At 38.2% G+C, this 25,395-nt stretch overlaps 1 protein-coding gene across 2 annotated transcripts in view; it reads right to left on the bottom strand.

The window, feature by feature from the left end:
* Positions 1 to 1,156: 1,156 nt before the first annotated feature.
* Positions 1,157 to 25,395, bottom strand: part of PLGRKT (plasminogen receptor with a C-terminal lysine) — a 78,528-nt gene continuing 54,289 nt past the window's right edge. For both annotated transcript variants that reach the window (XM_023213173.3, XM_023213174.1), the window contains exons 4-6: positions 4,942 to 5,072; positions 4,260 to 4,369; positions 1,157 to 1,552 (exon numbers count right to left, since the gene is read on the bottom strand). In XM_023213173.3, coding sequence (XP_023068941.1) covers positions 1,431 to 1,552; positions 4,260 to 4,369; positions 4,942 to 5,072 — 363 coding nt within the window. In that variant the 3' untranslated portion in view covers positions 1,157 to 1,430. The remainder of the gene's footprint in view (positions 1,553 to 4,259; positions 4,370 to 4,941; positions 5,073 to 25,395) is intronic.

Here is a 25,395-nt window from a genome sequence, read left to right as displayed (position 1 = left end):
TTCAAGCTGCTTCTCCTGCCTGGGGCACCCTTCCTCTTCAACATTTACGTTCATGGAGAACTTCCATGCATCCTTCAAGACTTGGCTCAAGGTTCTCTAAAACTAAAATTGTAACAAAACACATTAGTATGTTGTCAGCTCCTTGAAGGTAGGGACCACGTTATATTCAAGCTTGTTCCTACCTTAATATTTATTCTATTATTCTTCCTGGGCTTCTTTCAATTATTTGGCCATGCCATGTCTCAGTTCAAATGTCACCTCTGCAGAGAGGCAGTGTCTGCAGCCCCGATCTAAAGTAGCACCACCTCATTAACCCAATCACTCTGTTTCATTTCCAATGAAGCATCAGTCATGATTAGAAATGATCTTGTTTTTCTCCATGTTAATTTGTTGCCCTCCCCAATTCTCCCACCCCTCACTAGAACATATTCCCCTGCCCAGGATACAGGACATTGTCTACTTATTCACTGATGTAGCTCTAGTGTCTACAACAGTGCCTGGCACATAATAGTATCAATAAATCTCTTTGGAATAAGCATATTATATGTAGAGTTTGCATCTGAAGGAATACTTACATAGAGGAGTATTTTATGATGTGTTTTCCCGGTGAGTCTAAATAAAAAGGCAGTCATCCAAATCTACCTCTCTCTTGTTTCCACCTCTCTAGGAACTATGCCCCGAGTCACTATTTGAATGTTGTTACCTTTTCCCTTTTATAGCTTTTCTTTGCAGGTTAAGCATCAGTTAAGGCCTTGTCAAGGCCTTTTAGAGCACAGCCACTGGAGCCACACTTGTTCAAATCCAAGCCCTGGCCAAGTATGGCTTTGGCCCAGCCAAACTGGATGACCCGCAGCAACTTCTTGGATTTGGCTTGCATGCTTCTGCCTTTGTTCAAGCTGCTTATCTGTGCTTCAGTTTCCACATTTATAAAATGATTCCTGCTTCATAAAATTATTGGGATGATTACAAGAATTTGTACAAAACACTCAGAATAGCGCCAGTCATAGTAAATGCAGTATATATGTTAGTCAAACAATACTGTTTTCTGTCATGTAGGGACAGGACACAATTGACAAATCCAAAATACAGAAGCATCTGTGGAAATGGAATGTGGTATGGAAAGTATGTGTGACAGAGAAGTGAGAGCAGCTGGGCATTTGCTTCCAGGAATTCAAAACAATTTATTAATTTTACACTTAGATATTGGTAATGCACACAGAGAGAGGAAATCTGAATGTTATTTAGAGCACCCCCATGATTTTGTGTTGAATGTTATAAATTTTATTTTAAAATAGCTCAAAACTCATCTTGCATTTTAATATTTTAAAATAAAATCTATAATATCAAAATCTTGAGCATTTAAAAAATTGTAAAAACCATGATTTAAGTCAACAATTCTGTGCTTTGAGATTTGATTGCTAAACAGGATTTCATTTGTCTATGAAGAATATACTCTGTTCCTTTCTGGCTTTTTCAATGCTTTCAAAAGTGATCATTCCTCTTGGCAGCTGCAATTTACTCTTTTCTGTTTCCAGTATGTCCTCAGCTTCACCTTAAATAAAGTACAGAAATACACAAGGTGACAAAGGGGTCATCAGCAATTTGTGACAAAGCCTGATTGCTATATTCCTTGACAGGCTCTAACAGCGTATGAGCCATGTTCCCAATTTCACACTTAAACATTTTCCTCAGGAGAAGTAATATACTTCCCAGAGGAAACACAGTGATGAATTCTGAAAACTCATAAATAAATCAGGAGGTACAGATTTTTTTGACATGTAGAAGAGAAAGAACATCAAGATAAGTAATTTTTTCCCTTGAACCAAAGTCAGGATTAGTATTAATTCTGTTTGGAGGGATTTGGGTAGAGAAACCACATATATAGTCTTTCCCATTGTCCTTTAACATAAGTGACAAGAGAGAAAGTAAAGTTTACTACAAATCCTAATTTTTCAGAAAAGCTAATCTTCAACCTGACATTACTTGTAAACACTCAAAATAATATTAAATGTTCTTTAGTCTGTGTACATACAAATATACATATACACACATCTTTATAAACAATTCCCCTTTCAAAGAGCTATACAATGCAGTAATTTCTTGGGCCCAGTGACATTTGCCAGGTTTTATTGTTGAAGACTACTTAGCACATTTTTAAAAATTGTATTACAGTACATGTTTACATTTCATAAGCCTCCCTTGGGATTAAAAGGTGACACTTTCTGTGAGTACTCCTCTTTTAACACACTATTTTATTTTATTGAGACAGAGTCTAACTCTGTCGCCCAGGCTGGAGTACAGTGGTGCAATCTCAGCTCACTGCAGCCTCTGCCTCCTCAGTTCAAGCGATTCTTGTGCCTCAGCCTCCTGAGCAGCTGGGACTACAGGCAGTATACACTGACTAATTTTGTACTTTTCATAGAGACAGGATTTCACCATGTTGGACAGGCCAGTCTCAAACTCAAGTGATTTGCCCGCCTTGGCCTCCCAAAGTGCTGGGATTACAGGTGTGAGCCACTGCACCTGGCCTTCTTTTAACACGCTATTAATTGTACTCCAAACCCAACAAAACAGACCATAGTTTTCAAATTATAAGAGCATTTCAATCGTCTGCAGATATCTTCTTTTTTTTACCTCTGTCTCAAATAGCAAGTAAAAATCATGATAAAATTACATATAATTAGGTTGGCCATTGATGACAGACTAGATGTTTTCCATGTGAGAGAACCTTTCTTTCTGTCAGTAAATTCTCATCATGTGTTTACAGAATGGCTGATAATAAACTCAGTCGAATAGGGATTGTATATTTTAGAGTCATCACTATTAACATGGAAAAAAACTATAATCTACATTTTCTAATGTGATAAGTTTTCTGATGAATTCAAATTTTTTTTAAACAGGAAATTCCCACAAATATTTCCTATTAAATTTCTGTGCCAGCTGTGTCAAATTCCAGGGCAATAAAAATCAGGATTATGTGACAGCAGCAGCGTGCAGGTGAATATTTACCAACCAGTTCTCTGAAAATAAAATGTATATAAATTTATAATATATATGCTAATTTACATGTTATACATGTTCATTATACATAAAAATATGTATCACAATAAAATGTACATAAAATTTCACATAGCAAATTTATTCTCACAAATGCTTTCATTGATTTTTATGGAATGCTTGAATCCGTGGCCAGCCTGTGTTGCAGTAGATGAGAGAGTATAATGGATGACGGCTGGTGTTTTCATTCACACTAATGAGTAGGACAAAAGTGAAACAATGAGTTGTTTTATTGAAGACAAATGTTGGAACTTCATTTATTTGAGAATGATGTAAACAACTTATTTGCTGAACTGGATAATAGTTTTTCAATATTAGAAGAATATTTCACCACCTTTTATGCTATTTACAATGGAATAGTTACAGACAAAGCACACTTTTAAGCTTAATCTGCATTATTAGCATTTTCTTCATCAATTTTTAAAATCTAGACCATAGGTTGGCAAATTGTCTTAAAGGGCCAGACAGTAAATATTACAGGCTTGTGGGCTCATATGTTTCTGTTTCAATGATGGCTCTGTCATGGTAATGGGAAGGTAGTCACAGACAATACATGAATGAATGAGCATGGATGTGTTCCAATAAAACTTTATTTTTGAAAACAGGTGGCCAGCCTCAGGCCATAATTTTTCAACCCCTGGTCTAGACAATCAATAAAATAAGAAGTCAAGCCTTGATTTGGCAACCACAGATTTCCATTGTGTAAATACTCCCACCAAGACCAACTTCAGACTATCAATGGGATGTCACTGAAACTGGACGGTAGCTGTATTTTGTTTTGTCTGTGTATTATATCTGCATTTCTATCATATAGATACAATAGCTATAAATAATCAGAGTATGGATAATAGCAAATATTTAGAAACAGTTGAGTTCTGTTTATTACCTTTTTTTAAACACAATTTAATATTATTTATTTGCTGTAATTTATTTATTGCAAGTTTATATAAGTTTTAATACCTTAAATGACTATGTTTAACAACCGGCTTACACAATCCCTGAAAATGTAGTGATTGGTTCTTGTGAGCTGATATGAGCTGGCTCTAGCACATCACTGTGTGAGAAGGACAGAAATGTTGGTCATTAGAGGTTCAAAGAGAGAGTCTTGTCAGAATCTTTGTAAGTCAAAGGTTCCTAAGGCAGGGATCCTTGAACTGGAAAATAAATCAGCAAATAGAAACTCTAGTTTATCAAAGACTTACCTTTCATTCTTTCTAAAAGGGTTCCATAGCCCAAGTCATACTGGTAGGTGAGGATAAAGCTTAATGGAACAATTGGGACCAGGAAGGCTGGCTTCTTTCTTTTAATCGCTCTATTTTAAGAATTAAAAAAAGAACCAATATCAAAAACTAATCTGTAAATACATACCTGTATACTTAAAGGAAAAAAAAAATAACTGCTTTTTGGAAGAATGCCTTTTCCTTCAGAAGTTACTTAATACATTTGATAATTCTATGGAAATAGGATTTTCTTACCCAATATCCCTAACCAGATTTTGCAGTTCTCAAGGGCGAGGTCTGTGACTTGTTCATCTTTATTTGACTTTGAAGCTCAGGTTCCTTGTTTTTAAAATGGATAAGGATTGGTATCTACCACTAAGGGATTATGGAGATAAACATATAGAGGCCTTCTTGCTGTCAAGTTGGTGCTCTCTCTCTCTAACTAATAAAGTAGAGAAAAAGACAGAAGCAACCTAGGAAACTAAATTAACTGTTACTGCCTTGCTTTCACAGAGTTACCCCCAAGGACTAAGGTTAATAGGTTACTTTGCTTACATACACTATTTGGACCAAAGTCTTATTCTGGCCAACTTCATAATAAAATGGTAATGGAAAAGACAAAAAGAAGTAAATGATTGAAGAAAATATTAAATAGCAAACATACCCAGCTGTTAAAGAGATGGCTGCAAAGCCAAAAAAAGTTCCAAAATATTTGAGGAATTCCCGAGACCACGCGATCTGCATAGCCATTTGTCTTTCTCTCATTTCACTCTGCATGATGAGCTGCCTTTCCAGCTGACGACAAAACAAAAGACAAAGTAAAGTTACTCATCTTTGGAATCTGAACAAATAGTTAGTAATCTGTTTTTCCAGCGGATTCATTCTTCAATTGCTTTAATCTCTCATGTTTTTTCAAAAAAAATCTCAACAGACTTTGACCAAAGTTCCTTTGGACAGCTCTCACGAACTGTCACCTTGGCAGTGAAATCTTCCTGGAATAAATACAGAATAAATATCAATATTCCATTTTTACACCCTGAGGTCTTGACTGCCTGTGGTCTGGAGCTTTAGCCAAGCCTCAAATAAATGTCCAGCTTTTCCTATTGCATGTGTGGAAAGATCTATGGGTCTTTAAATGTAGATACATCTTACTGGCCTTTATTTCCACTTGCATGGAAATCTGCCTTCCAAATCCACTCCAAATTGAAATTTATTTGGGGTATTTATTTGGTCCATATCACACCACAATATGATAGTAGATGGGTGTTGTTTTGAGACATCTATAGAGATTTTTCTTTGCCACATTTTTCTCACCTCAAGTTCTTCACCACTTTGTTCAGTGCCTTTCACCACTTTGAACAGAAGGCAGATGGCTCAGAACACAGGAGACTGAATTTCTAAATGGATTTTTAGAAAATACTCAGGAGAAGCAATTGTCTGTAAACCCAAGCCCATTATTTGAAGACAGTTATATTCTTGACAGAGAAAAGTGTTGTTGGCGTTGTTGTTGTTTTAATTCTAAAATCTTGGCACTACATGTCATTAGCCAAGCTAGAGGGCAGTACACAGGGAGTTCAAGAGGCAAGGAAGAGGAGAGGAAGGTGATTTAGTTTTCCCTCCATGTCCTCTTTCTACTGAGGGGAGTAGCTGGGAGGGGCAAATGATAGTTTAGATGTAAAGATGGGGCTTGGCTCCTTGGCCTATTTGGGAAGTTAAATCCCCAGAAGATACGAAGGAAGCCTCAGTTGGGTTTGGGAATCCCTAAACAGAGAAGACTTGTGGCCTTGCTTCCTGTAGATAATTCTGGAAGGGAGCAGCTACAGCAGAGCAGAAATGGTTTCAGGGCAGACCTCGCAGAGAGCACACCTAAGAGAGGCCACTTGAGTCTCCCTCAGCGGCCCAGGGTTGTGAAGAAAGTCTGCAAGGTTCTCACGTCAGTTGAAGAGGGGCACAGAAGGTAGCTATGGATCGAGAGCAGGGGGACTACCAAAGAGTCCAAAACCTAGAGCCAGGGGACCCCATAACAGACACTTTGGGAGTGAACATAAGCCAGTGGCTGGGTGGGGAAGGCCACTGGATCCCAGAGGATCAGCAGCACCCGAGAGTGCTTTTCTGCTGTTTTCTGTTCGATCAACCTGGACAGCACCACATGATGTTCCCTAAGGGCATGAGGCCGTGTTCTAGGCTGCCATAACCATCATCCCCATACTCTCAGGTGCTGCTGATCCTCTGGGATCCAGTGGCCTTCCCCGCTCAGCCACTGGCTTACATTCACTCCCAAGTGTCTGTTGTGGGGTCTCCGGCCCAAGGTTTTGGACTCCAGTAGGCTACCGGCTCTCAATCTGCAGCCACCTTCTCTGCCCCTCTCCAGCTGAGGTGAGAACCTTGCAGACTTTCTTCACAACCCTGGGCCGCTGAGGGAGACGCAAGTGGCCTCTCTTAGGCATGCTCTCTGTGAGGTCTGCTCTGAAACCCTTTCTGCTCTGCAGTATCTGCTCCCTCCCAACATTCTCCACAGGAAGCAGGGCCATAATTCTCTGTCTGGGGATCCCCAAATGCATCTGGCTAGATGTGCCTTCCCTGATGCTGGTGCCACCTGAGATCACCTGCACCCAAGCCTAGGTCATACCAGGGAAAAGATGAACGGAGAAGGGGAGGAGGAAAGCTGAATTCAACTATTTTCTCCCAAAGAACCGAGTTTTAAACTACAAGTAACTGAGTAACTTTGACTTGTCAAAATTAAATTTGCTGTCACCAAGAGAAGTTGAGGTTCATTTTGAGTTCAATTAGCAATAAAAAATAGATGTGTTTTTGCACAAGATTATTTAGTGTGTGAAATTCATCCTTGCTACATTACTTATTTACAAAACTTACATACTGATTCATCATATCCCCCAAAGTGATGTAAATGCAGCAATTAATTATTTGTGTTTTTATCAAAAGGCAGTAAACAAGAAATAGAGGAGTCCAGAGTGGTTCTAAACTTTTGCTGCACACCATGAGCATCTGGGGAGCTTTTCAAAGTTCTAGTACCCAAACCTACACCCCAGACCAACTAAACCAGGTGGGATCAATTAAGTCAGGATCTGGAGGTAAAATCAGGCATCAGTATTTTCTAAAGGTTTCCAGATAGTTCTCGTGTGCTGCCGGGACTGAGAACCATCACCAGAAATGAAAGACTCATAGCTTATGCTTTTTTCCCACGACAGATCAACGTGAGATATCAGTCTGAAAGATATCAACTGGGAACTCTCAAAAGATTGTGAGCAGAGGGCTTTCAGGGTGGTGGAGTTAATCTGTATGGTACTATGGTGGTGGATACATGACACTCTGCATATGTCAAAACTCATAAAACTTTACAGCACAGCGTGAACCTTAGCGCATACAAATTTTACAAATCAGCCAAAAGGGCAAGGGATGCACAAGATGGAATGTGGACTGTGACAAAATAATCTGACTGTACTACAAATGTATGGCACAATCTCACTGAAGGGTTGGGGGAAAATAACTGATCTAACTTTGGAAAATGGTATTTTGACTAAAAACTGTAAAACTAAAGACAGAAAGAACTATACATAAACACTGTACTCTAGTGAGTAAAACTGTCTCTTACAAGTTACAGATTAACAATTCTGAAACCACTTTACATGTCTACTGGAGATGAGCAACAAGTAAATTGACAGCAGATGGTGGAAGTCAGGTTTATTATTATTAAACAGGGAGATAACAAACAAGCAAGAGGAAAAGACTAGAATGAACCATGTGGTACTGGATTAGAGCCAATGACATCAGTACAAACTCATGCTTAGTGCTTGATATAGAGATAGACAAAGATGAAATTATAGATATGCATATCTATATGCATGCATGGATTAGGCATTCATGGCTTAGTGTAAGTACATACGTTTTCTCAGCTCTGTCCACTGACAGGGAATAGAGGCAATAACCTCTTGCAAACAAGCATACCTAACACCCAGAAACACCCAGATATGATTTCTACTCCCCCCCCAAAAAATAAATAAATAAACCAGGGCTCCTTGGAGAAATAGTTGGCCTAGGACTGGGGCAAGAAATGTATAAGAGGAGCCTACAGCATCTTATAGTATCAGAAAGTCAAGAGATACTAAAATAATAATAATGATGATGGAGTATGTCAAAGGGACATGAGGGTCAATCTGAAAGAGCTACTAATGTCCAAAGCTGGAACAATTTTATCAGCAAAATAAATGACATAGTATTGGATTATAACCTAAAGTATAAAATAAATATCCATGAGTCTATACTAATATAAATGGAGAAGAGACAAATATCCTGTACAGAAGAATCCCAACTCATTTACGTAGATACTCCTCCTCCCTCTTCAAAGAAGTGGAGCTTAACTCCCACCTCTTGATCTTGGGCTTTGCTTAGTTACTTGCTTCCAATGAGAACAGTATGAAAGGGCAGGGTGAGGGATGAAGAAGCTAAAGAGACAAGAAGACTAAATGTAATGTGGCATCCTGGACGAGATTCTGGGACAGAAAAAGAACATTAGAGACAAATAAATGAAATCTGAATGTGGGATGTATTAAATAGTAATGGATCAATGTTAGCTTCTTAGTTGTGGCAAATGTGCCATGGTAATGGTCAGATGTTAACAGCAAGGCACAATGAATGTAGGGTATTCGGGAATTCTATATGCCTTTTCTATCAATCTAAAACTAGTCTCAAATTTAAGTATATTTAAAAAACTAGTTATGAACAAATATTATATTCTGAGTCTGCTCCCTTACTGTTAAGAATGAAGGCAATCATGTCCATCTTTCATAGATAAATTATAAAAATCAGCAAGATTTACCTGTGATAAACTATGAGCCTCGAGTGAGAAAAAATTCCATGCAGACTCTCTCCATGAGCAAAACATTCTAATGAAAGATATTTTGATCTGTAATGTTAATTATCAATTAAAATGTTATTAACTACCCTATATTTCATAAGATTATGTTTAAAGTCATAGGTCTATATCTGTATACATCTTAAAAGTCAAATTAATAAACTAGACTACCAAATTTTTCAATAGCCATAAAGGGATAAATGAATTAATGCAATTATCAATTTACCAAGAATTGGCATCCTTTAACTATGTGTACATTCATTTTCAACCTTCCTTCTCAATTACTGACACTAAAAACAACAAATAAAAGCAAAACAGAACATGTACAGCAAGTTCTCTTAGTGGTTGTTAACTCAAATCCTAAATACAAAATTTTTATCCTATTTTAAAAGAAATGTAGACCTTTTATAATAATAATTTTCTTATCTCTGGACCTTTTGATACTGCTTTACAGAATAATTTGAAATCAAAATGTTCCTGATTATAACTTCACACTCTGAGGATTTTACAGGCTTATCTGATGCTAGTTTAACAATTAGAGAACCACAATTAATTTTAAAGAGAGCGCATAAGACCCTCCACAAACTAGGCATTGAAGGAACATATCTCAAAATAATAAGAGCCATCTTATGACAAACCCACAGCCAACATCACTGAATGGGAAAAAGCTGGAAGCATTCCCCTTGAAAACTAGAACAAAACAAGGATGTCCACTCTCACCACTCCTATTCAATTTAGTATTGGAAGTCCTAGCCAGAGCAATCAGGCAAGAGAAAGAAATAAAAGGCACCCAAATGGAAAAAGAAGGCAAATGATCCCTCCTCACTGAATATTATTCTACACTAGGAAAACCTAAAGACTCCGCCAAAAGGCTCCTAGCCCTAACAGACCTAATAAACAACTTCAGCAAAGTTTCAAGATACAAAATCAACATACAAAAATTAGTAGCATTTCTACACACCAGTAATAGTCACGCTGAGAGCCAAACCAAGAATGCAATCCCATTTACAACAGACAGACACACATGCGCGCACACACACACACCCCTAGGATGAAAGAAATCAGAGACAGCACAAACAAATGAAAGAACATTCCATGCTCATGAATTGGAAGAATCAATATTGTTAAAATGGCCATACTGCCTAAAGCAAAATATAGATTCAATGCTATTCCTACCAAATGACCAATATCATTCTTCACAGAACTAGAAAAAAAACTTTTCTAAAATTCATATAGAACCAAAAAGTCCAAATAGGTAAAGCAATCCTAAGCAAAAAAGAACAAAACCAGAGGCATCACACTACCTGACTTTATACTATAAGGCTATAATAACCAAAACAGCATGGTACTAGTACAAAAGCAGAAATATATGCCAATGGAAAAGAATAGAGAAACTCGTAAATAAAGCCACATACCTACAACCATCTGACCTTTAACAAAGTTGACAAAAATAAGCAACAGGGAAAGGACTCCCTATTTAATAAATGGTGCTGGGATAACTTGCTAGCCATATGCAGAAGAATGAAAATGGACCCCTACCTATCACCATATACAAAACTTAACTCAAAATAGATTAAAGACTTAAGTGGAAAACCTTAAACTATGAAAATCCTAGAATAAAACCTGAAATAAACCATTCTGGACATTGGTCTTGGCAAAGAATTTATGACTATGTCCTCAAAAGCAATGACCACAAGAACAAAAATTGACAAATGATACCTAATTAAACTAAAGAGCTTCTGCACAACAACAACAAAACTATCAACAGAGTAAACAAACAATTTACAGAATGGAAGAAAATATTTGCAAATTATGTATCTGACAAAGGTCTAGTATCCAGAATCTATAAGGAACTTAAACAACTCAACAAGCAAAAACCAAATAATCCCATTAAAAAGTAGGCAAAGGACATGAACAGACACTTCTCAAAAGAAGACATACACTTGGTCAACAAGCATATGAAAAAATGTTCAACATCAATAATCAGAAAAATGCGAATCAAAACTACAATGAGATACCATCTCACACCAGTCAGAATGGCTATTAAAAAGATAAGAAATAACAGATGCTGGCAAGGCTGCAGAGAAGAGGGAACGCTTACACACTGTTGGTGGGAATGTAAATTAATTCAGTCACTGTGGAAAGCAGTTTAGCGACTTCTCAAAGAACTTAAAACAGAATGACCATTTGACCCAGCAATCCCATTACTGGGTATATATCCAAAAGAAAATAAACAATTCGACAAAAAAGACATGTCTACTCATATTTTCATCTCAGCACTACTCACAATAGCAAAGACATGGGATCAACCTAGCTGCCCATCAGTGGTGGATTGACGAAAGAATGTGGTAAATATACATTATGGAATACTATGCAGCCATAAAAAGGAATTAAATCATAGCCTTTGCAGCCATCTGGATGCAGCTGGAGGCCATTATCCTAAGTGAATTAACAAAGGAACAGGAAGCCAAATAACTCAAGTTCTCACTTGTAAGTGGCAACTAAGCACTGGGTAATTATAGACATAAAGATGGCAACAATAGACACCAGGGACTACGAGAAGGGGTAGAGGGGGAGGGGAGCAAGGGATGAAAAACTCTCTATTGGGTTCCATGCTCACCACTTGGGTAATGGAATCATTCATACCCCAAACCTCAGCATCACACATAATAAACCTGCACCCCCTGAACCTAAAACAAAAGTTGAAATGATAAAAAATAAAGATACCAAAACAGATATATAGACCAATGGAACAGAACAGAGCCCTCAGAAATAACGCCACACATCTACAACTATCTGATCTTTGACAAACCTGACAAAAACAAGAAATGGGGAACGGATTCCCTATTCAGTAAATGGTGCTGGGAAAACTGGCTAGCCATATGCAGAAAACTAAAACTGGAGCCCTTCCTTACACCTTATGCAAAAATTCACTCAAGATGGATTAAAGACTTAAACGTAAGACCTAAAACCATAAAATCCCTAGAAGAAAACCTGTGCAATACCATTCACGACATAGGTATGGGCAAAGACTTCATGACTGAAACACCAAAAGCAATGGCAACAAAAGTCAAAATTGACAAATGGGATCCAATTAAACTAAAGAGCTTCTGCACAGCAAAAGAAACTGTCATCAGAGTGAACAGGCAACCTACAGAATGGGAGAAAAATTTTGCAATCTAACCATCTGACAAAGGGCTAACATCCAGAATTTACAAAGAACTTAAATTAACAAGAAAGAAAGAAAGAACTCCACCAAAAAGTGGGCGAATAGACACTTCTCAAAAGAAGACATTTATGCAGCCAACTAACATATGAAAAAATGCTCATCATCACTGGTCATTAGAGAAATGCAAATCCAAACCACAGTGAGATACCATCTCACGCCAGTTAGAATGGCGACCATTAAAAAGTCAGGAAACAACATGCTGGAGAGGATGTGGAGAAATAGGAATGCGTTTACACTGCTGGTAGGAGTGTAGACTAGTTCAACCATTGTGGAAGACAGTGTAGTGATTCCTCAAAAATCGCGAACCAGAAATACCATTTGACCCAGCAATCCCATTACTGGGTATATACCCAAAGGATTATAAATTACTATAAAGACACATGCACACATATGTTTATTGCAGCACTGTTCACAATAGCAAAGATTTGAAACCAACCCAAATGCCCATCAATGATAGATTGGCTAAAGAAAATGTGCCACATATACACAATGGAATACTGTGCAGCCATTAAAAAAAGGATGAGTTCATATCCTTTGCAGGGACATGGATGAAGCTGGAAACCATCATTCTCAGCAAACTAACACAAGAACAGAAAACCAAACACCGCATGTTCTCACTCATACATGGGAGTTGAACAATGAGAATATGTGGACAGGGGAACATCACACCCAGGGCCTGTCGGGGGCTGGTGGGCTAGGGGAGGGATAGCATTAGGAGAAATACCTAATGTAGGTAACATGTTGACGGGTGCAGCAAACCACCATGGCACATGTATACCTATGTAACAAACCTGCACATTCTGCACATATATCCCAGAATTTAAAGTATAATAAAAAATAAAAATAAAAAACATAAAAGGAAGCTAGCATATTAGAAATAATTGTACATAGGAAGAACCACATTCTAAACACATTCATAAAACTGTTACATCAGCTCTTTCCTGTGCATTTTCATTCTTCAATTTCTTTGTTTAAAAAATATTAAGAACAGCCATAAAATTACTGACTTCAGTAATTTGTCAATCTGTTGAGTTTCCAAAGGGGCAATTATGTAAAGGTCCACAGACTATTTAATATAATTTTCCCCTTAATACAATAATAAAGTTATTAAATTTCATTTGGACACACAAAACATTGTATAATGCATTATCCTATGAATTATTCTTACTGCAGTTTTAATTTCGTATTTATTGGAGTCTTCCCTATTTTTGAGGAATAATTAGGCCAACTCTGAGAAACAAATCAGTTTACTACTGTGTTTTGGTTTCCAATGACATTTTAATTTATGCACAATAAATTCACATGATAGAAAAGTTTTGTTTTTATTTGCTTAATTGGGCAATGCCAAAAAGTTACTCTACATGTTCTGCCACAAAAGAGGTCATGTAGACCTGTTTTTTGTTTTGTTTTTATCCAAAATGAGAATATTTTATATTTATCTATGCCTTTGTTAAATTAATAGAAACATGAATAATACCTTCTAAACCAAAAGAAAATCGATGTTTCAGGTAAAAATAAAACATAAACTAACATTGTTAAAACAAAGCAGCCATAATGAAAGTTGTGGCAAGTGGCATTTAACCTTAACTTGCTCTACAGATAAGTTAAATGTTTAATGTCCAGTCTAGGAAGAATCTCAGTGAGGAAATAAGTAGCAATTTGAAGTTCTTTTTGCCTTAAGAAAAAAAGTCCCCCTTTATCAATAACTTATAAAAATAATTGAATACAAACCAAATTGTAGTATTATTCAGAGGCTTAAAAGCTGTGGTAACAGCATCTTACTATATATCTTCCAATAAAGATTACAACATAATTACTTCCGTTCTTACTTATAGATGTAACATCTTATTATAAACAATAAGGTTGCCATATGTAAAAATGAGAATTTCAGTTTAGCAAAAATCCTGTGTTTTAGGCCAAATGCCATATTAAGAAGTAGATTCCAAAATAAATATTTAGACTTTTTCTAAAAAGATCAGAAGATGCTAATAAGTTGAGCAGCTGATAGAACCTAGGAAAGAAACGACAAAAGACCATCCACTTCTGATATGGTTTGGCTGTGTCCCCATCCAAATCTCAACCTGAATTTTATCTCCCACAATCCTCACGTGTTGCGGGAGGGAACCAGGTGGAAGTAACTGAATCATGGGGGCCGGTTTTTCCCGTGCTATTCACATAACAGCAGATAACTCTCACGAGATCTGATGGGTTTATCAGGGGTTTCCGCTTTTGCTTCTTCCTCATTTTCTCTTGCCACCACCATGAAAGAAGTGCCTTTTGTCTCCTGCCATGATTCTGAGGCCTCCCCAGCCATGTGGAACTGTAAATCCAGTTAAACCTCTTTTTCTTCCCAGTCTCAGGTATGTCTTTATCAGCAGCGTGATAACGGACTTCTCAACCATTATCTAAAATCCTTGAAAGTCACAGCTCCTAACAGTGTCTGGTAAGTTATTAGCACTGTTAACTGAAGTTGAAGACAATTCCAGATTGTCTATTGAGTAAAAACAATAAGGGTGTTTTCATTTATCCTGTATTTCCTCATTTTAAAGAGTACATATTTCATAGTTTGATAGTTAATATTTCACTATGTCATTCCCAATAGCGCACAAAAGACCTCTATTCTACAATACTTAGGATATCTAAGTATTACAGTCTATAATAATTAGGATACCCAAGAATCTTGGAACCAAGATGTGCTACAAAAAACAATGATCAGAAAATTATTTTTCTTTGTTTTGTTTGTTTGTTTGTTTGTTTGTTTGAGATGGAGTCTGGCTCTGTCTCCCAGACTGGAGTGCAGTGGCGCAATCTCCGCTCACTGCAATCTCCACCTCCTGGGTTCAAGCGATTCTCTTGCCTCAGCCTCCAAGTAGCTGGGACTATAGGCACGCACCGTCGCGCCCAGCTAATTTTTGTATTTTTAGTAGAGACGGGGTTTCACCATGTTGGCCAGGATGGTCTCGATGTCTTGATCTGCCCACCTCGGTCTCCCAAAGCAAATTCTTAAGAAATTGCAGGATGCTTGATTTTATTACAACAGGTGATGCACTAATAAAAATAATAATGTGGCTCACCATGTGCACAGTATATGCAAGTTACATATATTCATATTCCAATATGCCGAGCCTTCCCCCAAACCCTATGAGGTTAGTCTGTGAGTTGCAGACAATGGAATCCATCCTAAACAGTAGTTTAAACAGAACAAGATTGATTGCAGGGTACCTGGCAGCTACAGAATTTCTGGGGAGCATGGAATTAAGTTTGCATTCTACATTATCAGGAACGATGCAGTCATTCTGGAGAAACGTTCAACCAGAACGTGGGATTCTCTTAGGGGAACTCCATAGTTACTGCCTCCTGCCACAGGTACTCAGGACTAAATACTGAAACGTCACCTCCACCACTTCCAAAATACCCGTCACCTCCGCTACTGTGCTACAAGAAGAGCTAATGTTGTCTCAAAGCTTTTCACTGCCACTTTCACCTCCCAAGTCTCCTTCAGGGGTGCCTACTTGGCAGAACCAGGTCAGATGTAAAACCCAGCTGCGAGGGAGTCTGGAAATTTTCTCTTTGGCTTTCTAGCCTCTGTTGTATAGGCAGGCATGCTATTAGGGAGTTGGAATGGAATCCAATTAGTATTACCTGCCACTGAAGGTATTATCTCAGTTTACAATTGAGGAAACTAGGGATCAGAATTTGAGTGATTTTCCCTGTGGTCACAGTTATTTAGTGACAGATCTGGAATTCAACCCAGGCCTGCCTGCTCCAGAGCCAACCTTTTCCGTCTATTTGCAATAATCACGTTAATATGGAAAATTGGGGTGGAATGGACAGTGTATGTGACTGCCATCTCAAAATCCTTCACCTTTCTAAATAATTAGTGCAAGAATTATAAAAAGACACATATAATGAGCTCTAAGTTGATCTGGGGTACAGACTGACCCAAATTATTCTATTTAAATTTCTTTGAAAGAGCCTATACACTCACTGCCTCCAATTTCTCACCAGGATTTTATGCCCCTATCCACTGTAGTGTGTAATTTCAGTGACCACAACTCTCTGAAATTAAGCCTTCCATGGTCCCTGTGATCTCCTCTTCCTTGCTTATCTAATTCCTCAGAGAACTGGGAGAAACCATGACATCCAAATAATGACCACATTCTATAAACTCAACTTTCTCAACATTTCTTGAGCGATGGCCTCCTCTACTCTGGTGCACAAATGTGGGTCTGGGGCTCTGAACCAAGAGCCCTGGGAGAGATCAGGTCTAGCTTTTGTCTCTGCAAGAAAATTAGGCCGAGCACAGTGGTTCATGCCTATAATTCCAGCACTTTGGCTGGCTGAGGCAAGAGGATAGCTTAAGCCCATAGGTTCGAGGCCAGCCTGGGCAACATAGTGAGACTCTGTCTCTAGGAAAAATAAAAATTAGCTGGGCATGGTGGCACACACCTGTAGTCTTGGCTACTTGGGAGGGTGAGGTGGGAAGACCACTTGAGCCTCGGATGTCGAGGCTGCAGTGACACAGCCTGGGTGACCAGAGTGAGGCCCTGTTTCAAGAAAGAAAAAAAAGAATTGTCTGTGCTTAAGGTGGGGACAGAACAGGAAGCTAAAGAAGTTCTTCTAAAAGGGCAAATCTTGCTCCCCTCCCATAACTGGAATACAAAGGGAAAAGGCACCTCCTAAGAACAGCCAGGCACTAGAGCCTTCTCCAGAGGGGGTCCCTCTTCAAATCCCATATTTGTTCACTTTCCCCCAGAATGTCCTTCTCATACACATCCTTTTGGTCTTCTCAGTTCCTGATAATATATAACCTTCTGGGCTCTAACCACCACTTCATGCTGATGACTTCTAAATTCAAATCTCTACCTTAGAACTGTTCTTGGTCGTAGGCTTATATTTCTAACTGTCCTTTGGGATCTCCACTGGGAAACGGAGAGCCAAATCTTATTATAATGTCTCTGAGTAACTCTTGAACCAAGTCTCCTATCTGCAGTCCCTATTCCAGTTCAGACCATCATTACCCATCAATAGAACCACTGAGGTGATCACTAAATTGTGTTTTCTGTTCTTGGTTTCCTCCCCGTCTAATCTACTGTTTATATCACTGCCAGATTCCTCTCTCAAAAATGATCTGGTGTTACTTTCCTGCTTAAAAACATTCAGTGGTTCTTTAGCTCCTAGACAAGACACGGCCTTTACAAATCCCATCCCAACTTAACTCTCTAGCCTCATGTCCTGCCAGGCTTTCCCTGGACCTCAGCCTTCAAGCCTCAGTGAGGCCACACATGCTGACTTCTCCACACCTGTTTGCTTATGGAAAGAACACACACTTTAGCGTCACATGAAATTGGGTTCAAATTCTAGCTCTATCATGTGATTGTGGGCAAGGTCCCCAAACTGCTTGAGCTTCAGGACTCATGGGGCAGGTTATTTCCAATGCTAAATAATTTTAGGCAAGACTTTAAGTTAGAAATTTCTCATTTAAGCCCGATTTCAATATAAAAACAAAAGTAGATTATGGAAAGTATTCATTATTTAGTTATCCATTTCTGGAAAATAATACTTCCAACATTCATATTCCCATATGATTGCAAAAATAACATAACATCTCATTATTTTAGAAAATAACCATTAATTCCTGAAACTGAAAAAAAAGTCATTATTTTTACATGCTATTATGTTCTGATTTGTATAAATCTAAGATTTCTACAGAAAGGTCAGCATGACCCAGTTACAACCAACAAATCTTAGATTTGTTGCTATTTAATCCCTGTAGACACTCACCACTCCCCAACTTCAAAGTAATGCTAAATAAAAATCCGAACTGAATAGCCACAGATAGGGAATGAGAGGTCAAATTCAGAAGCATAAATATAAATGTAATTACAATTCTCTACTATAAAACTTTTCTGGTCCTCTTGAATGTTTTTCCTTAATAAGAAAAGACATACATTTTACATTATGAGTTGTTTAGTCACACTGACTTCTTTTGCTAAAACTGAAAGCCTAATTTGATAGTATTGACATGCAAGCTAAGATATGAAGTGTTGAAAACAATAGTGGTTCAGTATGGGCCCCAGGTATGTATGGGGGAGGTGGGGAGGAGCCACAGAAATGACAGGATGGTTGAAAGGAAAATGCATGAGCTTCCAGGAACAATGCAGGCATCACTGGTTTTCAGTCCAGAGGAAGACAATTAGTGTCCCCAATATCAGATAAAATAGAAAATGAATTCCGGATAAATCAAAGCCCTAAATGTACCAAATGAAATAATAAATACATGTAAAATTTTGAAACTGCTTTTATAACCTTAGAGAGGCAAAGATATTTTCAAGGAAGGCAGGGAAAATAAAGGAAAATATGGACACACTTTATACACTAAAAATCAAAAAGTTGCCACTTCCCACCCAAGAGGATGGCTATTATCCAAAATAAAGCAAACAAACAAACAACAAAACAGAAAATAACCGCTGTTGGTGAGGATGTGAAGAAACTGGAACCCTTTTGCATTGCTGGCAGGAATGTAAAATGATGCAGTTGCTGTGGAAAATGGTACGATGATTCCTAAAACAATTAAACATAGAACTAACATGTAATCCAGCAATTCCACTTCTGGGTCTGCACCCAAAAGCAGTGAAAACAGGGACTTGGACTGACGTTTGTACACCTCCATTCATAGTAGCATTATTCACAACAGCCAAAAGGTAGAAGCAACCCAACTGCATATCAACGGATGACTCTGTAAACAAAATGTGCATATACACACAATAGGATACTATTCAGCCATAAAAAGGAAGGAAATTCTGATGCATACAACCACATGGATGAACTCTGGAGACGTTTTGCTCAGTGAAACAAACAATCACAAAAGAACAAATTATATAATTCCACTTATACCTAGAGTAGCCAAATTAATAGAGAGAGACAGAAAGGAGAATGGTGGTTGCCAGGGACTGGAGGGAGTAGAGAGTGGGGAGTTTGTGTTTAATGGGTACAAGGTTTCATTTGGTTAAGATGGAAATGTTCCGGAGATAGAGGGTGGTGATGTTTGCACAAGGCAGCATAAGGGAGAGGTGTAGTGAAGGGGCCACGTCTGGGCCCTGCAACCAGACTGTCTGTATTTGCATTCAGCCACCACCACTTATTAGCTCTGTGTCCATGGGTAGGTCCCTTAATCTCTCTGTTTCCTTATCTGTAAAATATGGGTAATAATAGTAACTACCTCTGGGGTTTTGAGACTTCATTATTAATGAGAATAGCATATAAAAGTAGTACAACCCTGTGGCTGAATTTGGAAACAACTATTAAAATTTAAAATGCACCTACTCTTTGATCTAGTAATTTCACTTTCCAGCAGAATTAGCACTCAGTAGAAACTGTTTTTCTCCTTTTCCTCCCTATCATCATCATCATCATCATCATCATCATCATCATCATCATCATCCCTATGCAGCCAAATGTCCTGATGTGGAAAATTCTGTAAGGTATTGTTAAGTGGAAAAAGCAAGGTATAGACAAGGGTACAGTAAGCTACTTTTCGTCATTTCTGTATATATATACATACACACATACATACATATGTTCATATTCCAATATGCCTAACTATGTATAGACTATCTTTGAAAGACTATTCAAGAAACTAGTAATGGATGAATCTGAAGAGGTGAACCAGGTGGCTGGGGACAGGGATAAGAGGAAGTTTTCAATATATACCTTGTTGTTCTTTTAGAATTTTGATTCATGTACACATATTAACTATTCCAAAATTTATACTTATTATAAAGAAACAAAATCCCTTAAGCCTTCATTTCAGTATGAATCTGTACTCAGGCCTGAGAAGTTAGAGATCTGTTTCCCTGTCCAACTGCAGGGCAGTGGATAAGGAGGTAATGAAATACAATAAAATGTCCTGCAACTGTTACAATGACGTTCCTACATTATGAAGGCTAGCCACAGTACTGGAAAGTGCTTAGATACAGTGTCAAGTGCAAAAAGCATAATATAAAATTCTTTTAGAGAGTACAACAAGTAAACAACAACAAAAAAAGCACAGAGGAAAAAACAGAACCACTAAATATGGCTGTTTTGAAACAACAGAACTATGGTAATCTTTTCTTCTTTCCATATAAATGTATTATATAATTTTTTTATTTATGAGTTCTCTCATTATAATAAAAAATCATATTAAAAAGGAAAAATATAAGCAGGGATTACTGGGTAGTGACATAACAGACTATTCATTTTTTTTTTTCCTTTGTATTTATATAAAAATAAGCTAACAATATTTTTTAAAAGAATAACTCCATAATGGGGCTGGAAAGCAAGAAAGGGTGGCATCTACAAGCCAGAAATGTTGAGAAATTTCTGAAAGAGAGAAAGCAGATGGGATCAGAATGATGGTAAAACCTATAGGAGTTTCTGTAGAAGAAACTACAACCTAAAGCAGACTCCAGGGAGGACCATTCTGCCTATAAGAATGCCAGAGAAACTCCAAGCTTGGAAATAATTCAATAACTACCCACGTAACAACAAATGGTGCCCCTCCCTTCCAATACATACAGAGGTGGCAGTGTTTGTCCCTAGCCAGATTTTCTCCAAAGTGGCAAATCTCTTGGGGGAAGCTTTTATTCTAGGGGATGGGTCCGAAAGAGAAGAGCTGATATCGAGGCAATTCTGCACTTCGATAGCAGACAAGGAAGAAAGAAAAAATAGAAGGCAGTACCACTGAGGCCTGAAGTATGACATCATGCTTCGTCCCAGAGTAAACCTTTGTTCTCTGGCAATTGTGGGGTTTTTCAGCCTCCTTCTTGCTCATCCACCCTAAAGGGAAGCTCTTGTGTTGGCATATGTTGCACATTCCAAAAGGCCCACAGACTGCAGAGAAAATCCATGCCAGCTCCTCAAGATAGTCAACCTGGTTCTTCATCATACATTTGAAAAGGCAACCAAGGGCTACCAGACATTTGAGGGAAACCAACAGCATAATAGATAAGGATCAAGGTGCATAAAGAGAACACCTGGAACAGGAGATAACAGAGGTAATGCAGGACAGAAGAAAAGAACGCAGCCCATGCAATGAGAACCTTCCTTCCGTACCCCGGGATGTACATGCCCCTCATGTGCCAGCATGTTTTCTCTATCTGGCTTGCAGTTTCAGCTCCTGCTAAGGGAGTCCAACAGAAGGTATGATAACACGGCACACAATATGAATGAATCTCATAATCCTAATGTTGAACAAAAGAAGCTAGACACAAAAAAGGATAAACCAGAAGTAAAAAGATCAAAAGTAGATTTAAAAAACTAGCCTGTGCTGGCCGGGCGCGGTGGCTCAAGCCTGTAATCCCAGCACTTTGGGAGGCCGAGACGGGCGGATCACGAGGTCAGGAGATCGAGACCACGCTGGCTAACACGGCGAAACCCCGTCTCTACTAAAAACTACAAAAAACTAGCCGGGCGAGGTGGCGGCGCCTGTAGTCCCAGCTACCCGGGAGGCTGAGGCAGGAGAATGGCGTAAACCCGGGAGGCGGAGCTTGCAGTGAGCTGAGATCCGGCCACAGCACTCCAGCCTGGGTGACAGAGCGAGACTCCGTCTCAAAAAAAAAAAAAAAAAAAACTAGCCTGTGCTATTGGAAGTCAGGATAGTGTTATCCTTAAGTGGGGTTAGTGACTGCAAGGGGCTGGGATGGAGCTTAAGGAATATATTCAGTCTGTGTAAATTAATTGAGCTATACACTTTAACAGTGATAAAAGGCACATATAATTAATGAAGAAGATAGAACAGTTGAGAACTTTTTATAAATCAGACAAAACATTAAATGATATGAAGCAAAACTGTTGGGAATACAAAAAAAATTTTACAAATTATAAATAATAATGGTAGGATTTAACCATCTCTTTCAGAAATATACAGGTCAAATTGGAAAAATGTAGGAATATTAAAGATTGAGCAATTAAATCAAAAAGCTTAATATGTGCATATATGTATAGCCAATAAATATTTTTAAATTCTTTATAAATATTTAGGGAATATTGTATTAGGCCACAATAAAACATCCCAATAAATTCATCAATGTTTAAATCATACAGGCCATATTTTTTAACCATAGTACAGTAAAAATAGAAATAAATACAACTGGATCATGATTACCTAGCTTTAAAACTCAAGAAAATAAACTGAACAAACTATTAGAATCAACAAGATTCTAATCAGAATCAGCAGAATGGTTGAATATATAATCAACACACAAACATCACAAATTTTCTATATGCCAAAATCCATTAATAGTTATTCACAATATTGTAAATATAACACCCAGGAAGAAATACTGATCAGAATCTGATCAGAAATTACTTTAGTGAACTTTACAAGCTCATTGTAAGATTTCCTTGGAGGGGAAAATATACAAGAAAAGAAAATTTTGAAAACTGTCTTACCTGCCAGACATCTAAAGTTACTACAGAGATGTGCTGTCCAATATGGTAGCCACTAGCCATACTGGATATTTAAATTAAGATTAATTAAAATTAACAATTTAGTTTCTCAGAGGTGCTAGTCACATTTCCAGTGTTCAACAGCCACATGGGAGTGGATGTGTGTGTGTGTGTGTGTGTGTGTGTGTACACAAATACATAAATATAAACTCATACTTTTAGCCTATCATATTTATATGTATGATTTAACAAATAATAGTAAAGAGAATCTACAAACCAATAAAGTTAACCCAATAGAAAAAGGGCATTTCACTGAAGAATAAATACAAATAAAAAATAAATTATGAAAAATGTTCAACTTCATTTGTAGTAGAAAAATAAAATCTAAACAACAAACAGATCTCATTTTTAAGTCTCATATAGATAAAAATTGATACTATCCTTTGTTGGTGAGAGTGCACTCATGCACTGTTTTGGGGAAAGCAGAAGAAGAGTACAGCAGTTTTAAGGACAATGTGACAGTATCTGTCTGATAGAAAATCTTCATGCTTTTCTCCCCCATAATTTCATGTCCAGGAAGTTATCTACTAAAATATTTATGTATTTGATCAAAGAAATACATAAATACAAGACTGTTCAATATAAGCAGTATTTGTAATTGAACAAAACTGGGGACCAATTAAATGTCTACCAGTAAGAGAATGATTAAATAAATTTTGATATATTCTTGCTGTGGATGAACTATTTAAAACAAAAAGAATAGGCCGGGCGCAGTGTAATTACGCCTGTAATCCCAGCACTTTGGGAGGCCAAGGTGGGTGGATCATGAGGTCAAGAGATCAAGACCATCCTGGCTAATATGGTGAAACCCCGTCTCTACTAAAAATACAAAAAAATTAGACAGGCGTGGTGGCGAGCACCTGTAGTCCCAGCTACTTGAGAGGCTGAGGCAGGAGAATGGCATGAACCCAGGAGATGGAGCTTGCAGTGAGCTGAGATCATGCCACTGCACTCCAGCCTGGGTGAAACAGCAAGACTGTGTCTCAAAAAAGAAAAAAGAAAAAAATAATAGCTAATATTTATCCTGTATTGTACTTACGATGTGTCAGATACTATTCTATTAACTCATTTAATTCTCATTTAATCATAAATCACAATCCTATGATTTGGATATTAGTATTATCAAATATCATTTTCTCAGTGAGGGCTTCACTGATTCCACTTTTTAAAACTGCAAGTGCCTCATCCCCTGTACACCCTTTTCCTTCCCTGTTTTACTGAACTTTTACCTTCAGATATACTATATAATTCACTTTTAAAGTTTATTTTATCTTTTTCCCACTTCTAAAATGTAAGCTCCATGAGGGCAAAGTATCTTTTTCTTTTCTGTTCACTTGCCATAACCTTGGTGCCTAGAACAGTGCCTTGCACATAATAGATGCAAAATAAATATTTTGGATTGAATGACTCATCCCTTGATGTGGTTTGGCTCCATGTCCCCACCCAAATCTCATCTCAAATTATAATCCCTATGTGTAGAGGGAGGGACCTGGTAGGAAGTGACTGGATCATGGGTGGTGGTTCCCCCATGCTGTTCTCATGATAGTGAGTGAGTTCTCACAAAATCTGATGGTTTAAAAGTGTGGCATTTCCCCCTCTCTCTGTCTTCCCTGCCACCATGAAAGATGTGCCTTGTTTCTTCTTCACTTTCTGCCATGATTATAAGTTTCCTGAGGCCTCCCCAGCCATGCAGAACTGTGTGTTAATTAAAGCTCTTTCTTTTTTAAATTACCTAGTAACAGTGTGAAAACAGACTAATACAGAAAATTGGTACTGGGAATTTGGAGCCAAATGTTAACAGCCAAGATAATGGGGAAAATGTCTCCAGTGCATTTCAGAGATGTTCATGGCAGCCCCTCCCATTACAGACCCAGGAGCCTAGGAGGGAAAAATGGTTTCATGGGCCAGGCCCAGTGCCCCACTGCTCTGTGCAGCCTTGGGACATGGTGCCCTGCATACCAGCTGCTCCAGCTCCAGCTGGGACTAAAAGGAGCCAAGGTACAGCTCAGGTCATTGCTTCACAGGGTGCATGCCCCAAACCTTGACAGCTTCCACATGATGTTGAGCCTGTGGGTGCACAGAAGTCAAGAATTGAGCTTTGGGAACCTCCATCTCAGTTTCAGAGGATGTATGGAAATGCCTGGATGTCCAGGCAAAGTTTGCATTTACAAATGTGCAGATGTGTGGCCATGAGAAAGTTACATAAAATGGGGATATATTATTCCTTTTTCACACTGCTATAAATAACTACCTGAGGCTGTAAATGCAGAGAAGATCTAAAACACGCTTTAAAGGGGTCATCTCTTGGGAGGAAATGGGACTGTGCTGAGAGGGTGAGCATGTTCTTCACTTGTTTCCTCTGTGTAGTAGGACTGTATTGTTTGGAAGTTGGTCTAGAAACATGGCCAAGAATTGTAGTTTTAAAAAATACATAGCCGGGTGCGGTGGCTCACGCCTGTAATCCCAGCACTTTGGGAGGCCGAGGGGGGTGGATCACCTGAAGTCAGGAGTTCAAGACCAGCCTG

This window comes from Piliocolobus tephrosceles, chromosome 14 (genome assembly GCF_002776525.5).
Source record: "Piliocolobus tephrosceles isolate RC106 chromosome 14, ASM277652v3, whole genome shotgun sequence".
In the NCBI taxonomy this organism is placed as follows: domain Eukaryota; kingdom Metazoa; phylum Chordata; class Mammalia; order Primates; family Cercopithecidae; genus Piliocolobus; species Piliocolobus tephrosceles.
Note: the sequence above shows the minus strand (reverse complement) of the source record. Positions and strands in the feature narration are given on the sequence as shown.